Here is a 17,994-nt window from a genome sequence, read left to right as displayed (position 1 = left end):
CTGCTCATTTTTATTTATTTATTTTTGTTACAATACTTAACATGATGTGATAGTGCTGAACCGGACCGGGGGACAGAGAGAGAGGGAGAGCGAAGAAGGGAAAAAAGGAACAGAAACATGAAGAGACAAACATAAAAAACAATGAAAAATCAGACAACCAGCTGCTACACCTGTAAAAACAAAACTGAAGACAATCCACGGCTTTTGTGGGGAATCCAACCTGAGAGGCACCAGGAGCACCTGTAGGCAGACAAGCAGAGAACAAACACACAAACAAACAAATAAACAAGCAGAGAGCAAACACACAAACAAACAAACAAACAAATAAGCAGAGAACAAACACACAAACAGACAAGTAGAGAACAAACACACAAACAAAGAACAAACACACAAAACAAAACAAAAAAGCACAAGCAGCAGCAATCTCATATAATACAGCTGTGGATACAAATTACCTTAAACCACAGGACAGCACAACAACTGATTAGCGAGCATGCTACTGGGCTAATATGTGTGTGTGAGTGTGTGTGTGTGTGTGTGTGTGTGTGCATGAACATGCAATACACATAGATGGTCCCACATAATAACCATGCTTAAATATCAGTGTATAGGGCCACAATCCCCCCCAATCCCCCCCAATACGCCCACAGCGTATTCAGCACACAACCGACCGCCCAGAGCAGCGGGACAGCAACACGCCACCCCCACTATGTGCTAAAGCTAATCAGCGGGGACCAGAGAGAAGGAAATTCAGCCAGTTGATGTTTTGAGGAGGCAGACATTGTTTCCATGCTAATATAATCTAAAAGAACATTTCTAAACTGGTTAATACACAGATTGTCCACAGGTCAAAAGAGAGAGAGGGTCCCAAAACAGTACCCTAAATAAAACTCCAAAACAAATAATTACATCTTAAAAAGAGGTAATTCAAAACTCCAAACAAAACCAAAACTGAGCCCAAACAAAAAAACAAACCAAGAGGCTTCAAAGGTAGTTTTTGTCAAAATTACCCAAAACCAAAACACAGGACTCTTCAAAATCAACCAGGTTCTGGTAGCCTTCAAAACATACAAAAAAAAAAAAACAGTCACAACAGCACAAGCTAATAAAGCTAATAAAGCTAATAAAGCTACTAAAGCTACTAAAGCTAATAAAGCTAATAAAGCTAATAAAGCTATCCAAATGTCAAACACCAAGCAGTATCATTAATTATTATTGTATATATTTTGTCTATACACATTACACAAAAGACAAAAACTTTGAAATTGATCAGAATGTATTCTTTTTATTTTCAAATTTCCATTTCATTTCACTTTAAGCAATGAAAAACTGTCCATTGCAGGTAACACCATCCTCCACCAACATTAAAGGGACAGTTTGCCTCTTTTGACATGAAGCTGTATGACATCCCATACTAACAACATCATTTATGAACATTTTCTTACCACCTGCTGTGTCCTGTGAGCAGAGTTCCAGCCTCTATGATTTTTACAGAATCAAACTGTTTGATGGTCGTTCATGATGAGGAAATAATTCAATTCAATTCAATTCAAAATTTATTTCTATAGCACATTTAAAACAACCTCAGCTGACCAAAGTGCTTCACAACAGCAACTGCATCACGAGAGAGTCATCAATAAAATCAATAAGAATGACTTTCATCACAGATAAAAATAAAATTTGAGATAAAATGAGCAATAAAATAACAATAACAGTAACAATAACAATAAAAGTAGCAAGCCAAGGTGAACTCCATTTCAGCTATGGAAGGCCAGGGAAAAGAGATGCGTTTTCAGTCCAGATAAATAAAATAAATAATCCAATAATTTAACTGGTTTCTGAATTAAATCAATAATTTCAGCAAACCTTTTTCCTGCCTGAATGGTTCATAGCTCAGAGCTAAGTGGCTTAACAAAGAAAAACTGGACTGAAGATGAGGGAAGAAGCAGAAAATGTCCAAAGAGAAACTCTGAAAGAGCTTCAGGAAGCTGCAGAACTGCTGATCAGGATACTTTAAAGGTTACAGGGATGATCGGGAGTTTAATTCTCTGCTTTATTGTTGGATTCTTTATCTGTTGCACCTGGTAAAGATGAATCTAAGTTTAACAGCATAATTATTATTTATGTCACACACATCTGAGCCATTTCTCTTCAACTGCAACGCAGTCGGTGTGGATTTTATTTTGAAACAGAACCGGAAGTGTGTCTGCTCTTGCAGGCTTGATGGTGTGGAAGCATCTTGACGTCTTCTCTCGGAGCACAAAGTGAAATCACACCTCCTCCTCTTCGTGCCCACACGGACTCACAAGGACGCGCCTCCCGCTCTGAAAGCCTTCAGGAACATCTATTTTAAATCTATTTATCCCCCTTTTTCTGCTCCTTCTTTTCACTCTCATCCGGCAGAGGTCTGCTTTTGTCCGCGGGATGCCGGCGGCCGCCTCCTCCTCCTCCAGCATCAGCACCGCCGCCGGAGGGCCGTCGGGCCGCGCAGGACGGCCGGGATTCAGCCACCGAGCAGGTCGCTGCACTGTGAGTCCTTCTGTCACAAATGACTATTAATTATTCATTAATTATGCGGGAAGACTCCCCCCAAAAGATGCTGCCTGTAACAGCATCCTGTTACATGTCCCCCTCCTTGTGGAGGACACGCCGTCACGAGGTGACTTTGATCCCCAAACAGCTGATCTGAACGTGCAATTCAGTCATTTTCCATCACTCACAGATGGGGTCACAGTGATTTTAAATGTGGGGGTGTTCCAAGGGGGGGGGGGGGGGGGGGGGGGGGGCACATGAGCGCCACATCAAGCCCATAGACCCGATGCTGAAGTTGGCATCCGATTCGCGAATTAAATGGGTGGGCATAAAGGGCCATTTCACTGCATATTTTGCATTTTGAGCGCCCTAAACTAGATCCTGTATGGAAACTACAATAGTTATACTGCTCAAATCTGGATAGAATTATTCTAAAGAGGCTGTAGATTAATTAAAACCTTGTTTGGGATTTGTGAAACCTTTTTCTGATCTGTAAAAATGCAGAACAGGACCATTTCAATGCAATTTTTTTGCATTTTGATCGCCCTAAACTAGATCCTGTATGGAAACTACAATGATAACACTGCTCAAATCTGGATAGAATTATTCTAAAGAGGCTGTAGATTAATTAAAACCTTGTTTGGGATTTGTGAAACCTTTTTCTGATCTGTAAAAATGCAGAACAGGGCCATTTCAATGCAATTTTTTTGCATTTTGATCGCCCTAAACTAGGTCCTGTGTGGAAACTACAATAGTTACACTGCTCAAATCTGGATATAATTATTCTAAAGAGGCTATAGATTCAATAAAACCTTGTTTGGGATTTGTGAAACCTTTTTCTGATTTGTGAAAATGCAGAACAGGGCCATTTCAATGCAATTGTTTTGCATTTTGATCACCCTAAACTAGGTCCTGTATGGAAACTACAATGATAACACTGCTCAAATCTGGATGGAATTATTCTAAAGAGGCTTTAGATTCTTTAAAACCTTGTTTGGGATTTGTGAAAATGCAGAATATGGCCATTTTACTGCTTTTTTTTGTATTCTCATCACCCTAAACTGGGTCCTGTATGGAAACTACAATAGTTACACTGCTCAAATCTGGATGGAATTATTCTAAAGAGGGTACAGGGTCTTTAAAACACATTTTATGATTTGTTAAAACTTTATTTGGTCATTGAAAATTCAAAAAGGTGAAATCATCCTACTGTAAAAGTGGGGGTGTCGAAACACCCCCATCCCCCACGGGTGCGACGCCCATGGGGTCACGTTCAATGTGAGGGGCAGATGGGAACGAGCTTAGGGTGGGGTGTGTGTGTGTGTGGGGGGGGGGGGGGTCACCGGGTGGAGCCGAAACATGAAAGCAGAAGGGGGGAAAGGGCAGGAAATAGGTCAGTTGGAGGCGTTAAAACCAGTTTTATAACATTAGTTCCCCAAACGTTCTCCCTCCGCCTGCAGTGGGAACCTTTGGAGAACGTAAACTTCACATTTTACCGTGTCAAAGTTGGGTTTTATCACAGGCTGTGAAATCAGAGCACACCGAGCTTCCATACAAAAAGTCGCTGCATTTGTTTAAAGACGAGTGTCGTGGCCATTTGTCCATAAAAAACAAATTAAACTTAAACCAAACAAAATCAAAAGGCCACTGATGCATCATGGGGGATGTGGTTTAACGCAGGCAAAAGAAGATGAATGTCCAAGATGAATTCTTGCGTTTTCTGATGATTTATTTCAAAACAAACAAAAGAACAAAGAAAACCTGCTGCTCTCTCCTTTTCCCTGGTAAAAAAAAACCATTGGCCCACCCAGGTGCATGCTGGGACTCCAGGTGCCCAGTGTGACCCAATTACCAAAAATATTCTAAACAAATAACTAACAAGGAATATTAGCAAAAAAAATCTAATCCAATAAAGCACTGAAATTAATCAAATAAAGTTACTCAAATTTAGCTACTTAAATTTACAACTAGAACCAAAAAACAAAAACTAACTTTACAAATAGCTCCTACAACAAGTAAAAGTAAAACAAAACAAGGATGCTCCTCCTGTTAACCAAGGTACAAACAAGTGCTATTAATAAATGCAAAATAAGACACAAATATAGAGAAAACATACAAATCTTACAAGGTCAGGATCTGCATTGCCCACAAAGAGTAGTCATCCACTTCTTCAGGGGGGGGCGGGGCTCCACCATCCGGGGGGTGGGGCTCCACCATCCGGGGGGCGGGGCTTAGCCTTAGAGATAGGGGGAGGAGCTCCACCATCCGGGGGGCGGGGCTCCATCATCCGGGGGGAGGAGCTCCACCATCCGGAGGGGCGGGGCTTAGCCTTAGCGATAGGGGGAGGAGCTCCACCATAATACAGGCGGCGGGGCTCAGCCTTAGAGATAGGGGGAGGAGCTCCACCATCCGGGGGGCGAGGCTTAGCCTATAGCTCCAAATGCAGCTGCTGTTAACTACACCTGAGCGTGTTCATCCTGGCTACCTCCAGTGTCCTGAGATCGTTTGGTGTGTCGGTTGTACGCTTCCCCAGAAATTAATGCAACACATACACAAGCTGCGATATACAGGTGACCAGTAGGGGGGGGTGTAATGTTTCTTACATAACATCTACGCTGCCGCTGCTGTCGCTTATATCTGATCTGAGGTGGACATCCCTAATGTCCTGAATTCAGAAAGAAAGCGTTTAAGCTCGCAGCTCCGTCTGCTTTGGTGTCTTTAAACTAATTTAAACACATTTTAATCCTATTAGAAGCAGACTTTCATAGTTGTCCTTTATATGACATCTGCAGGCCTGTATTACTTTGTGTTCAGTGTCTGAACTCTTCCCATTAAAGACAGTCTCCGTCCTCTTTCAGGCTGAGGAGCCCCAGATCCGAACGAGGTGCCTTCACTGAAGCCGAACCCCTGACCCATCGTCGCATCTTCGTCTCCAGCCGTCGCGATGAAGCAGAGGTTCGACGCCTGATAAAACCTGAGAGCCATGCCAGGCAGCAGGAGGAGGAGGGCGGCTCAGCAGGCGAAATCGGGACTAAAAGGACGTGAATTTGGCTCCAACGTTCACAGAACTGTTTGTTTACCTGCTCGTGTTTGAGACTCGAAGCTTTTTCCAATCAGTATGACTGAGATTTTGTGGCTATGAAACGTTTCAACCAGGCGTCCAACACCAAAAACTGAAGTTTTTTTTCTATCCAAAGTCAGAAAGTCGGGACTTTCAGCCTCCCGAAGGCCGACGGAGCTTCGGCAGCGGATTGTACTGCAGATCCTGATTGTCAGCTGCTCACAGAACTGGCACTTTGGGGCTCATTAACTTTTATAAAATCAGAAATCAAAAGGCATCACGCAGACAGACAGCGACTACGATTGTGCTACAGAAGAAAAGACGCAGCCGCTCAAACCCCACGTCAGTCTGCGACTTCAGGAGTGGGAAGGAAAGTTATTTAGAGACCCGAGGATGAATCAGCTTCACTCCGGCCTGAGCTCGGAGACGACGGAGAAGGCTCGCTTAGAGCTCAATGAAAACCCGGATACTCTGCATCACGACATCCAGCAGGTACGCGGCTGCGCCACACGCCTGGCAGACAGAGTTTTCTCATGTTTACAGCTGAAGAAATCACCACAGATATGTTAGAAAGAAGCCAGGGTTCAGCTTTTTACTCCCCTCAGATCCTAACTCTGCATCTTTATCTTGCTGCAAACCGCACGAACAGTCCTGCCGCCATCATTTCTCGAGCTTTTCCTCGCCGTTAAGGCACGATGGCGCTGAAACGCCCCCTTTTAAAGGGATAGTTCGCCTCTTTTGACATGAAGCTGTGTAACATCCCATATCATCAACATCATTTCTGAACATCTTCTTACCCCCTGCTGCGTCCTGTGAGCAGAGTTCCAGCCTCGTTTTGGTGCTGATGAAGGTAGTCCGGCTAGTTGGCTGGGGTTTAAAAAATAAAGCGTTTTGCTTCTCAGAACAATATGCGTTCAAAAGAGTAATACATTTGCATCACAAAATGGTTCTCCAGGAAAAAGTCAGACCTCACAATCTCTTGGCCCGTGACTTCCTGAGGCAGAACCAAATAAAAAAGATGTTAATGAACTGAATCTCTAAAGAAGGACACGCAGCCTTACCACCCGAACATCTGGACTTATCACCACTTCTTATCGATATTCTCTGAAACGCAGAAGACAGAATCCCACATTTCACTGTTTATTCTGCAGAATTTCTGGTAATTTGCTTAAAAGTTGCACAAAGTTTTAGTTTCTCTGATTGAAAACTTCTCGTTTAAATATCAAATATTGGTGGTGAAACAATATTTGAACCTATGAAATTATCCAAATCGTGTTCAGACACAGAAACTTGATGTCTGATGTAGTTCTTAACATTTCTTTACCAAAGACATTCACTTTCTGTTGTAAAAGAGAACAATCCAGCTCTGTAGCATTGGTTAGCTAACGTCCAACAGACATGTTTAATGGTTAAAACACTCATTTTGGTGCTAGAATAGTTCGTTTTACTTTGTTATGTATCCTGTCACCTGTTAGATGTAAATGTAAATGTATTTTATTTACACATACCCTTTACAAACAATCATTACGGTGCACCAAAGTGCTTTACAGCAGGTAATAAATAAAGAGAAGAAGAAGTAAAAACAAATAAAGAACAGTGAAAGCAATAAAATACAACAAAATCGAATAAGATCATCAAAAATCATCAAAAGGAATAAAATTATCTGAAGTTATGTGATAACTCAACAGGACATGCAGTTATAAAGTTAAAAAACTGATTAAATGATTCATAATGTGACCTAAACTTCAACGATGCCTTTGAGCTTTTATTCTCTGGTTTCATAGGTGCGGGACATGATCGTGACGCGGCCGGACATCGGTTTCCTGCGAACGGACGACGACTTCATCCTCCGCTTCCTCAGAGCCAGAAAGTTCGACCAGCTGGAGACCTTCCGGCTGCTGGCCCAGTACTTCCAGTTCAGGCAGCAGAACCTCGACATGTTCCAGAGCTTCAAGGTTCGTGCTTTTTTTTTACCCCAAAACATGAAAGTAGGCTCGCTGTCCGGAGGTCCAGGTTCATCAGACCCTTAGCCACTTCCTCCAGTTCCCCAGTGGCTCGACCCTGTTTCTCCACTCACGTTTCTTTTAATTGAAGGACCGGATAACTGCTCCTTAATCTACAAAGAAAGGGGCTTCTTAGCTCTTCAGACATACAGGATAAAGCAAAGCGCTAACACCACGGATCCAGGCCACCAGTCAAAAAAAGCTCTTTTCTTTGAGCTTGTGCAAAAGGTCACGTGTTGAGGAAAGGTGGTGGGAAACGTCCTTAAAGGGACAGTTCGCCTCTTTTAACATGAAGCTGTATAACATCCCATATCAGCAACATCATTTATGAACATCTTCTTACCCCCTGCTGCGTCCTGTGAGCAGAGTTCCAGCCTCGTTTTGGTGTTGATGAAGGTAGTCCGGCTAGTTGGCTGGGGTTTAAAAAATAATGCGTTTTGCTTCTCAGAACAATATGCGTTCAACAGAGTAATACATTTGCATCACAAAATGGTTCTCCAGGAAAAAGTCAGACCTCACAATCTCTTGGCCCTATTTTCTCTCCCTTCGTATCACTGCCTGCTGCCGACAGCCGCGCCTGTTACAGTGTTTGCTGCTCGGTCTGCACTTCGGTCTGCACAGCAGGCAGTGATACGCAGGGAGAGAAAATAGGGCCAAGAGATTGTGAGGTCTGACTTTTTCCTGGAGAACGATTTTGTGATGCAAATGTATTACTCTGTTGAACGCATATTGTTTTGAGAAGCAAAACGCTTTATTTTTTAAACCCCAGCCAACTAACTACCTTCATCAATGCGTCAATATGGGATGTCATACAGCTTCATGTCAAAAGAGGCGAACTATCCCTTTAAGGACGGCTGTGATGTGCGTCTGCAGCTCTGAAACGACAGATTTTCAATAAATATCCAGCAAAAACTGCCTCAGATACTTCGTCTGATGCAAAATGATCACATGGTTTCTTTTTTCAAAATAATTTTTTGGGGCTTTTGTGCCTTTAATGGATAGGAAAGTTCAGAGAGACAGGAAGCAGGGGGCAGAGAGAGGGGGAACGACATGCAGCAAAGGGCCGTTCGATGCTGGACTCGAACCCGGGGCCAGCTGCAGCGAGGACTATAGCCTCTTGTACACGGGGCGCCTGCTGTACCTACTGTGTCAGACCGCTCCTTTATCACATAGTAAACTGTAAATTAAATCAGAGAAAACACAGAATATTACTTTATCATCAAAGTTTGTAACTAAAAAACATTTTAAAAAGGTAAAGGAGGTCAGCAGCGTGTCATCTGACCTCTGGAAGTTTGAGCTGCTGCGTGTCAGTCCTGTTCGGGATTAAATGAGGCTCAGATCTTTAGAACATCTCGGATCATTTCCTATTGTTTCCACGGGGCTAAGTCAAAGTCAACTTTCTGTTTGTCTGCTTCGTGCCACCACACCAGGTGGACGACCCCGGCATTAAGCGAGCGCTGATGGACGGTTTCCCGGGCGTGCTGGAGACTCCGGACCAACATGGCCGAAAAATCCTCATTCTGTTCGCCTCCAACTGGGACCAGAGCAGGTAAAACACGCACGTTTTTACCGTCTTTATGTGAAGTTAACAGTAAGTTTCAGGGCCAAAGTTAACATCTATAAAGGTCTTATTCTGTTCTGCTACCTATTCAGCTTAATTCTATAAAAAGTCTCAGGCTGTGTTCAAAACCGCATACTTCTCCTACTACTCCTACTAACTTTTTGAGTTAGTATGCGAGTTTGAGTAAGCAAGAAGTTCCCGGATGCATACTAGATTCTCAGAAATGTTGGGTATGCATCATGAGGTCACTACTCATACTCAAACTACCCAAGATGCAACGTAACGTGACGTCGCAGATCGTCATTTCCTGTCAAAACGGCAGTTTCAAGCTAGCTACAACGAGGGTAGGTTCACTTCCTGTTTTCAAAACAAAAGCACCAATTGTATGGTAATGGCTTTCCCTATGATAAAAGGCAACGGGTATTTTATTTTGTGAAAATAACCGGAAGTGCGTTAGCTCACTGCGGCTAGCTTTAGTAGCGCCGAATTCGTGGGAACAAAATTGTAAACAGCCGGTATTTTGTCAGGTTTTCAACACGTTGGGGATCTAAACGACTACTTTCTCACCTGAAAATGTTTCAAATGTTGCTAAAGTTTACAGAGTTTAGAGCTTAAGGGAAATCAGCTTCAGGCCGGCCAGTATGTAGTATGCAGTATGCAAGTATGTAGTATGCAGTATGTAGTATGTAGTATGTAGTATGCAGTATGCAGTATGTAGTATGCAGTATGTAGTATGCAGTATGCAGTATGTAGTATGCAGTATGTAGTATGTAGTATGTAGTATGCAGTATGCAGTATGTAGTATGCAGTATGTAGTATGTAGTATGCAGTATGCAGTATGCAGTATGTAGTATGTAGTATGCAGTATGCAGTATGTAGTATGTAGTATGCAGTATGCAGTATGTAGTATGCAGTATGTAGTATGTAGTATGCAGTATGTAGTATGTAGTATGCAGTATGTAGTATGCAGTATGTAGTATGTAGTATGCAGTATGCAGTATATAGTATGTAGTATGCAGTATGCAGTATGTAGTATGTAGTATGTAGTATGCAGTATGCAGTATGCAGTATGTAGTATGTAGTATGCAGAATGTAGTATGGAAGTATGTAGTATGCGGTTTGGAACACAGCCTCAGTTTCTGTTCAGTAGATAATGACAGTGTGTTCGGGTGTTGGTGGATTCACTGAGTTTTAATCACATTTGAATGTCCTGATGTGTGAAAGCTGGTCCTGGACGCGTCTGTTTCCTGATTGATCGAAGGTACAAAGAGCCTAACGACTGGTTTGTGTTCCTCGACTGGAACGGACAGTAGCAGAGGTGTAGTTAACACTTAGAGGCCGAGGGGGCCGGCGCAGATCGATCAGCTGCTGATCAATACCTGCCCCTCCCCACAGGAACTCATTCACAGATATCCTGAGGGCCATTCTTCTTTCTCTGGAGGTTCTGATCGAAAACCCGGAGCTCCAGATCAACGGCTTCATTCTCATCATCGACTGGAGCAACTTCTCCTTCAAACAGGCCTCCAAGCTCACGCCCAACATCCTGAAACTGGCCATCGAAGGTCTTCAGGTGAGCGTCTCGCCTCCCGGCTGAACGCCGTCCTTTTCCCGGAAAGTTTCTGAATGAACGCCACCGTCTCGCCTCCTCTTTTCTTTCTCAGGACAGTTTCCCGGCTCGGTTCGGAGGGATCCACTTTGTGAATCAGCCGTGGTACATTCACGCCATGTACACCATCATCAAGCCGTTCCTCAAAGACAAGACCAGGAAAAGGGTGAAGGCTTGTTTACGCCCCCATCATCCTCCTGTTCTTCCTCATTATGGTTCATTTCATAACCTGCATCCTGCTTCCTTCTGTCTCTCTCTTCTTCTTTCTTAACATTTCATACTTTCTTTTTCAGATGTCGTTCAGTCTCTTTACTCTTGTTTTGATTCCTCATCTCCTCTCTCCTTATTTCCTTTCTTCTTGTCTCGACATCCTATCTTTACTTCCTTTCCTTGTTCACTTTCCCGATATTCTTATTTCCTTCTCTAATATTTTTCCTCTCCATTCATCCTCTTCTCCTAACCTCTCACCTCGTCTCCTTGTTTCCTCCCTACATATTTGATCCTTTTCCTCTTTTTCTTGTTCCATTTTCCCATCCCACTTTCTCCCCTTGACTCCTTTCCTCTTCTGTTTACACTCCTGTTGTCTTCTTGTTTCCTTATTTTCTCTTTCGATCTTGTTTCCTGCTCTTCTATCCTTTTTATATTCCCTCTGTTCTTCTCCCGTCCTCTTTGTCGCCTCTCCCTCCTCAGATCTTCCTCCACGGGAACAACCTAAACTCGCTCCACCAGCTCATTCACCCCGAGTGTTTGCCGTCAGAGTTTGGCGGGACGCTGCCGCCGTACGATATGGGCATCTGGGCGCGAACGTTGCTGGGACCCGACTACAACGATGAGACCGAGTACACACTGACATACGATGCCCTGCACGTCAGGGAGAACTGTGGAGGACGAGGAGACAAGGACATGATGAAGAGGTAGACGTTTAAAACTGAACATTTCAATTTATTAATTTCTTAACAGCAAACAAAGCAGATTGACTGGCAAATTTAAATCAACTATTGTGTAGCCTATTAGCTTTGTTGTGTAGCCTTTTAGCTTTGTTGTGAAGCCTTTTAGCTTTGTTGTTTAGCCTTTTTGCTTTGCTGTGAAGCCTTTTAGCTTTGTTGTGTAGCCTTTTAGCTTTGTTGTGAAGCGTTTTAGCTTTGTTGTGAATCCTTTTAGCTTTGTTGTTTAGCCTTTTTGCTTTGCTGTGAAGCCTTTTAGCTTTGTTGTGTAGCCTGAGCTTTGTTGTGTAGCCTTTTAGCTTTGTTGTGAAGCCTGTTAGCTTTGTTATGTAGCCTTTTTGCTTTGCTGTGAAGCCTGTTAGCTTTGTTGTGAAGCCTTTTAGCTTTGTTGTTTAGCCTTTTTGCTTTGCTGTGTAGCCTTTTAGCTTTGTTGTGTAGCCTGTTAGCTTTGTTGTGTAGCCTTTTTGCTTTGTTGTGAAATCTGTTAGCTTAGTTTGTGTAGCCTTTTGGCTTTGTTGTGAAGCCTGTTAGTTTTGTTGTGTAGCCTTTTTGTTTTGTTGTGAAGCCTGTTAGCTTTGTTGTTTAGCCTTTTAGCTTTGTTGTTTAGCCTTTTTGTTTTGTTGTGAACCCTGTTAGCTTCGTTGTGAAGCCTGTTAGCTTTGTTGTGTAGTCGTTTTTGTTGTTGTGAAGCCTGTTAGCTTTGCTGTGAAGCCTTTAAGCTTTGTTGTGAAGCCTTTTAGCTTTGTTGTTTAGCCTTTTTGTTATGTTGTGAACCCTGTTAGCTTCGTTGTGTAGCCTTTTTGCTTTGCTGTGAAGCCTGTTAACTTCGTTGTGTAGCCTTTTGGCTTTGTTGTGAAACCTGTTAGCTTTGTTGTGAAGCCTTTTAGCTTTGTTGTGAAGCCTTTTTGCTTTGCTGTGAAGCCTTTTAGCTTTGTTGTGTAGCCTGTTAGCTTTGTTGTGTAGCCTTTTAGCTTTGTTGTGAAGCCTGTTAGCTTTGTTATGTAGCCTTTTTGCTTTGCTGTGAAGCCTGTTAGCTTTGTTGTGAAACCTTTTAGCTTTGTTGTTTAGCCTTTTTGCTTTGCTGTGTAGCCTTTTAGCTTTGTTGTGTAGCCTTTTAGCTTTGTTGTGTAGCCCGTTAGCTTTGTTGTGTAGCCTTTTTGCTTTGTTGTGAAATCTGTTAGCTTAGTTTGTGTAGCCTTTTGGCTTTGTTGTGAAGCCTGTTAGCTTTGTTGTGTAGCATTTTTGTTTTGTTGTGAAGCCTGTTAGCTTTGTTGTTTAGCCTTTTTGTTTTGTTGTGATACCTGTTAGCTTTGCTGTGAAGCCTTTAAGCTTTGTTGTGAAGCCTTTTAGCTTTGTTGTTTAGCCTTTTTGTTATGTTGTGAACCCTGTTAGCTTTGTTGTGTAGCCTTTTTGCTTTGCTGTGAAGCCTGTTAACTTCGTTGTGTAGCCTTTTGGCTTTGTTGTGAAACCTGTTAGCTTCGTTTTATAGCCTTTTGGCTTTGTTGTGAAGCCTGTTAGCTTTGTTGTGAAGCCTTTTAGCTGTGTTGTTTAGGCAGTTAGCATTGTTGTGTAGCCTTTTTGCTTCATTGTGCAGCCTTTTTGCTTTGCTGTCAAGCTTGGTAGCTTTGTAGTGTAGCCTTTTTAATTTGTTGTGAAGCCTGTTAGCTTTGTTGTGTAGCCTTTTTTGTTGTTGTGAAGCCTGTTAGCTTTGCTGTGAAGCCTTTAAGCTTTGTTGTGAAGCCTTTTAGCTTTGTAGTTTAGCCTTTTTGTTATGTTGTGAACCCTGTTAGCTTTGTTGTGTAGCCTTTTTGCTTTGCTGTGAAGCCTGTTAACTTCGTTGTGTAGCCTTTTGGCTTTGTTGTGAAACCTGTTAGCTTCGTTTTATAGCCTTTTGGCTTTGTTGTGAAGCCTGTTAGCTTTGTTGTGAAGCCTGTTAGCTTTGTTGTGAAGCCTTTTAGCTTTGTTGTTTAGGCAGTTAGCTTTGTTGTGTAGCCTTTTTGCTTAATTGTGCAGCCTTTTTGCTTTGCTGTTAAGCTTGGTAGCTTTGTAGTGTAGCCTTTTTAATTTGTTGTGAAGCCTGTTAGCTTTGTTGTGTGCCTTTTTAATTAGTTTGTTTGTTTATATTTGTAGCCTGTTAGTTTTGTCATGAGGCTTTTAAGTTGTGTTGTGTAGCCTTTTCCTTTTTTGGTTGTGCAAACTGTGTCTTTTGTTTTGTAGCCACAGTGTGTTCACCTATGAGACTCATCAACATCAGAGATTTTGTTTTTCAGGTCTCAGTCAACAGTGGAAGCAGGAACTCTTCGACAGACGGGCAGAGACACAAGCACGCCATTGCTGGCTCTGGACTAAACACACACACCCATGCAGTGCATCCACAAACATGCTCAGATTTATTTAAACACGCTCACAGGCAGCAGCAGCTGTGCACCAACTGGTGGATTTGAACTCCGTTTATCCCGTTGACCTGATCTCTTAGTGACTAAACTTCCTCATACACACACATTTACTCACACAATTGTCCTTCTGTCTTTGTGGGGACTCTTAAATGAAACCAATGCTTTAAATTTTATTACATTATCAGGAGCTGTGACAGTATAGCTGCAGCTGTTTTAAACTTGTGAGTCTTTCTGTGTGGGTCATCAAGACAAAAGTACTTTGGCAAGTGTTTATATCTCTATATATTGAGAAAATCAGTCAATAATAGAGCTTCTCTAGCCTTTTATATTTTATTATAAATCAAATAACGTAGAATTATTCTCAGACACTCAGGATAAAACCCATTGTGACTTCAGATTTCAATTACAGATAAACATTTTACTTTAAGATAAACAACAGATGCTCTCAAATATACTCATATTTCAAATGTAATATGTGTTCCCAATTTTGATCCCTTGTTCTAACCTAAACTTAAAACCAAGCCCCAAAGTGTCCCAAGAAAAGGACCCGTCCAAACCAAATGTCCTCGCAGTGCAGCAGTGTCTTCACTAACAAGGTCTCCGTCTCAACCAAGTCCCCACAAAGACATATAAACACTCTCACACACACACACTCTGTCCTGTGTCTGAGCCATGTAAAGCCTACCAGCCGGTCCATTCTCCAGCCAGCAACATCTGTTCAGATGTCCACAACAGCACCATCACAGCTGTATTTGTGTCACCTGCAGCACGACTGTGTGCTCGTATCTCTCACTAAACCGGGTTTTAACGCCGCAATCGCATCTCAAATGTGACACAAAGTTGTTTCTGTGAACTGTGAGAAAAGTCAGAAACAAAAAAAATGAAAAGGCCGGAGGATCGACGGCGTTGAAGCATGACAGGACATCATGAAACCTAAAATTTCACTGGCACTAAGACACCATTTTTCAATGATGCCATGAAGATGACAGTAAGACGGTTACAGTTAAAACTAAAATTAAAAGGCATTTCAGAGCGAGTTCCAATGAGGATTCACTTAAAACAAAAGCTACATTATTAATAATTAATTAGCTTTGTCACTCCTACATTCATTTGTCTATTTGAAGGTAATTCTGCTCTTTGTTTAGGAGCTTAAATTTCCACCATGCATCCAGTGATGTAAATGGAAAGTATAATGTTACCATGGGCTAACTGAGTTTAATGTTAGCGGTTATTGTTTGCAGAGCAATCACAGATAAAAAAAATCAGTAATCTCTGGTTAAATGTGATACTGAGTTCCCAAGATAATTATCAGGTGTGACTAAGGTCCCAGCTCGCCTGGTCGGTAGCTTAGCTAGCTAATAAGTTCCTGGAAATGTGCTAAGCTCAACCAGGAAGGCCCTAGCTCATCTGACTGTTAGCTAAGGTAGCTCAAAAGTTCCCAGCAGAGTGCTAGTTCGGCTAGCTTCAGGCAAAATGTTCAGTCAAGAGGTCACTCAGCCTGGAACTCAGGAGCTAGGGGAGCTAGTTTTCAGTTATTCAAAACTTGATCTCCAGAGCCGTGGGTATCCTACTCATTCAACCGAGGGCTAGTTTAGCTTTTTTGGCTAGCTTGCGGCCCTGGAGGTCACTGTCTTTGCCCAAGCTCCAGACACATCACCTAACAGCTAGTTGGAGATCCCAACTAATTTGCCTGAGAGCTAGTTTGGCTAGCTCCAAAGCTCACTGCTAAACAACCTCCCGGCTAGCTCTTTGTAGCGCTCGCGGCTAAATTGTCGACCCGCTCTGAGCTTCTGTGTCTCCTTCGGCTTTGACTGTATCCTCCACCAAACTTTTAGTAACTTCTCTTCTTATCTTGCAAGCTTCTTGTTTCATCAACACGCATGTAGTCTAGTTTGGTTTCTGAAAATGTGAGAAACTGTAGAAGATTCAGACTGTTTGACCTCACCTTTTTGAGGATGTAGGTGGTGCTCTGGAGGTTCATGAGCTTTTAACACATAAAAACACCTTAAAAACACACGTTAATGAACTGAAAAGTCGGATTTTTAGCAGAAGGGGACTTTAACAAAAATTAGACACTGACAGAAAGATAGTTTACAACAACAAAATCCAAAATATTCATCAAAATCTTTTGTTTTTGCTTCATATTGCAACTCTAAAGAGGAGCACAATAAGTTTGAAGATAATCCTCTTTGGTGAAGCTTTTATGTCCTTTTATTTAAATTTGAAGGCATCATCTTTTTGTGGCTTCTGGAGAACTTTCACATCCTGAAATGTGTGAACTGACGGAAACCTGCCAGAAACAGAGAGACTTACACGGATCGGCCAGCAAAGGAAAGGAGGAAACGTCACTGTAGTAGAAATAATTTCACCGTCGTTTAATTTCTATTCAAAAGCACCGCGTGTTAACACAAGAGTACACCGACACTGTAACAGGAGGACATGCATGAAACTCTGCCTCCACCACAGGATGCCAAACTCACCTTTAACTTCTCCTGTAGTGAAGGAAAGATTGTTTTTATTTGAAGATTGTATATTCATGTTACCAGTATTACTGCGGTGCAAAAAAAAAAGTCACACTGGAAGATATTTGAATTCAGTTATCTTCACTTCCTGCAACAGAAATGACTCCGTTTAATGTGCAGGTTGATAAAACACTGAATACAAAAGGTGGATTATTTGTAAAAAGAAGCGTGACTTGGCAGGTTTGTCATATCTTTTGCAGTGTTTGACTCGTCAGGGCTACTCTGAGCAGTGATCTGATCTCCACCCGACTCTAATGTAATGTATTTCCTTTCAATGAATGTATAGAAGTAAACATTTACACCAACCTGCTCGTGTTGTGCTTCATTTTACCCTGAAATGCTCATCCTGAAGGGCTTATCTTTAATATAAGGCAGCGTAAATGTATTTATGTGGCACAATTCAACAACAAGGTGGATTAAAAGCTAAATTTACAGTAAAAAGTTATTAATCAAAGTCGTTTAATTCAGTTAAATCAGTTAATTAAATATAATGGTGAACAGGAACGTTTTCTTCTCAGTGTTTAGTTATATATAAATATATCTGAGATGAAACCTAAAGCTTTATAAACCAACAGGAACTGGATACTGGACTCATAACTGCCTGGACTCCATAAAAACATCCAGATTTTTGGCCCGGTTTGTGGTTTTTAACATGAGAAAGACTGAAGCTGAGCTCAGATTTTTAACTGTTCAACCGATTTGTTCGAGGCTCTTAATGAGTGTTTCTAACAGATTTTAATCCCCAGGTGATGTGGTCGCTTTGCATAATCTGAGCCAGTGGGAGCGCATAAATGTTGAGTAAAAGAAGCCCCAGAGTTGAACCCTGAGGGACTCCACATTTCTGTCCAATCAGCTGTGTGGTTACCTAAAGACACCAAGTAGTTTCTGTCTTTTAGTTAAGATTCAAACCAGCAGAAAGTCTGTGGAGCAGCACTGAGATCCAGTCACACAAAGACATGTTTAACTGGACGTTTTTTATTGCTTTAACGAAAGTTATCTTCACCCAGTGCCGTGGCGTGGACGGAAATCTGACAGGAAGATGTTAAAACGGTTGTTTTGTATCAGTAACTAGTTGAAAAACAGCTTTTTCTATGACTTCACCTGCAGTGGATGCTTGGTAACAGCCTGTAATTAAGCTTTTTAACGGTGGTTTGAGCCTAAAATAAGCAGAGGTGAGTAGAGCAGCCAAAAATTGTACTCAAGTAAAAGTACCGTTACTTCAGAATAATATAACTCAAGTAAAAGGAAAAAGTAGTCATCCAAATACTTGAGTAAGAGTAAAAAAGTGCTTGGTGAAAAAACTACTCAAGTACTGAGTAACTGTTGAGTAACGTCTGATTTATTTGTTAACACAAGCATTCAATCAGAC

General features: G+C 41.9%; 1 protein-coding gene across 1 annotated transcript; it reads left to right on the top strand.

The window, feature by feature from the left end:
• The first annotated feature begins 2,227 nt into the window (after positions 1-2,227).
• Positions 2,228-16,930, top strand: LOC142370279 (clavesin-1-like). The gene is made up of 8 exons (XM_075452774.1): positions 2,228-2,529; positions 5,391-6,085; positions 7,378-7,548; positions 9,027-9,145; positions 10,553-10,727; positions 10,819-10,929; positions 11,454-11,677; positions 13,978-16,930. Exons 2-8 carry the CDS (start codon positions 5,987-5,989, stop codon positions 14,054-14,056), a joined length of 978 nt encoding a protein of 325 aa, XP_075308889.1. The 5' UTR covers positions 2,228-2,529; positions 5,391-5,986; the 3' UTR covers positions 14,057-16,930.
• The last annotated feature ends 1,064 nt before the right edge of the window (positions 16,931-17,994 follow it).

The sequence above is a fragment of the Odontesthes bonariensis genome, chromosome 20 (genome assembly GCF_027942865.1).
Source record: "Odontesthes bonariensis isolate fOdoBon6 chromosome 20, fOdoBon6.hap1, whole genome shotgun sequence".
NCBI classification, from domain to species: Eukaryota; Metazoa; Chordata; class Actinopteri; order Atheriniformes; family Atherinopsidae; genus Odontesthes; species Odontesthes bonariensis.
The sequence above is the reverse complement of the archived record's forward strand: the minus strand, read 5'-3'. Positions and strand labels throughout refer to the sequence as shown.

Excerpts from the sequence above, each read along its gene's own strand:
- LOC142370279 (XM_075452774.1), top strand. The coding sequence starts at position 5,987 with ATGAATCAGCTTCACTCCGGCCTGAGCTCGGAGACGACGGAGAAGGCT. Across the intron at positions 6,086-7,377 it reads TGCATCACGACATCCAGCAG|GTGCGGGACATGATCGTGAC; the intron begins GTACGCGGCTGC and ends CTGGTTTCATAG. Across the intron at positions 10,728-10,818 it reads TGGCCATCGAAGGTCTTCAG|GACAGTTTCCCGGCTCGGTT; the intron begins GTGAGCGTCTCG and ends TTTCTTTCTCAG.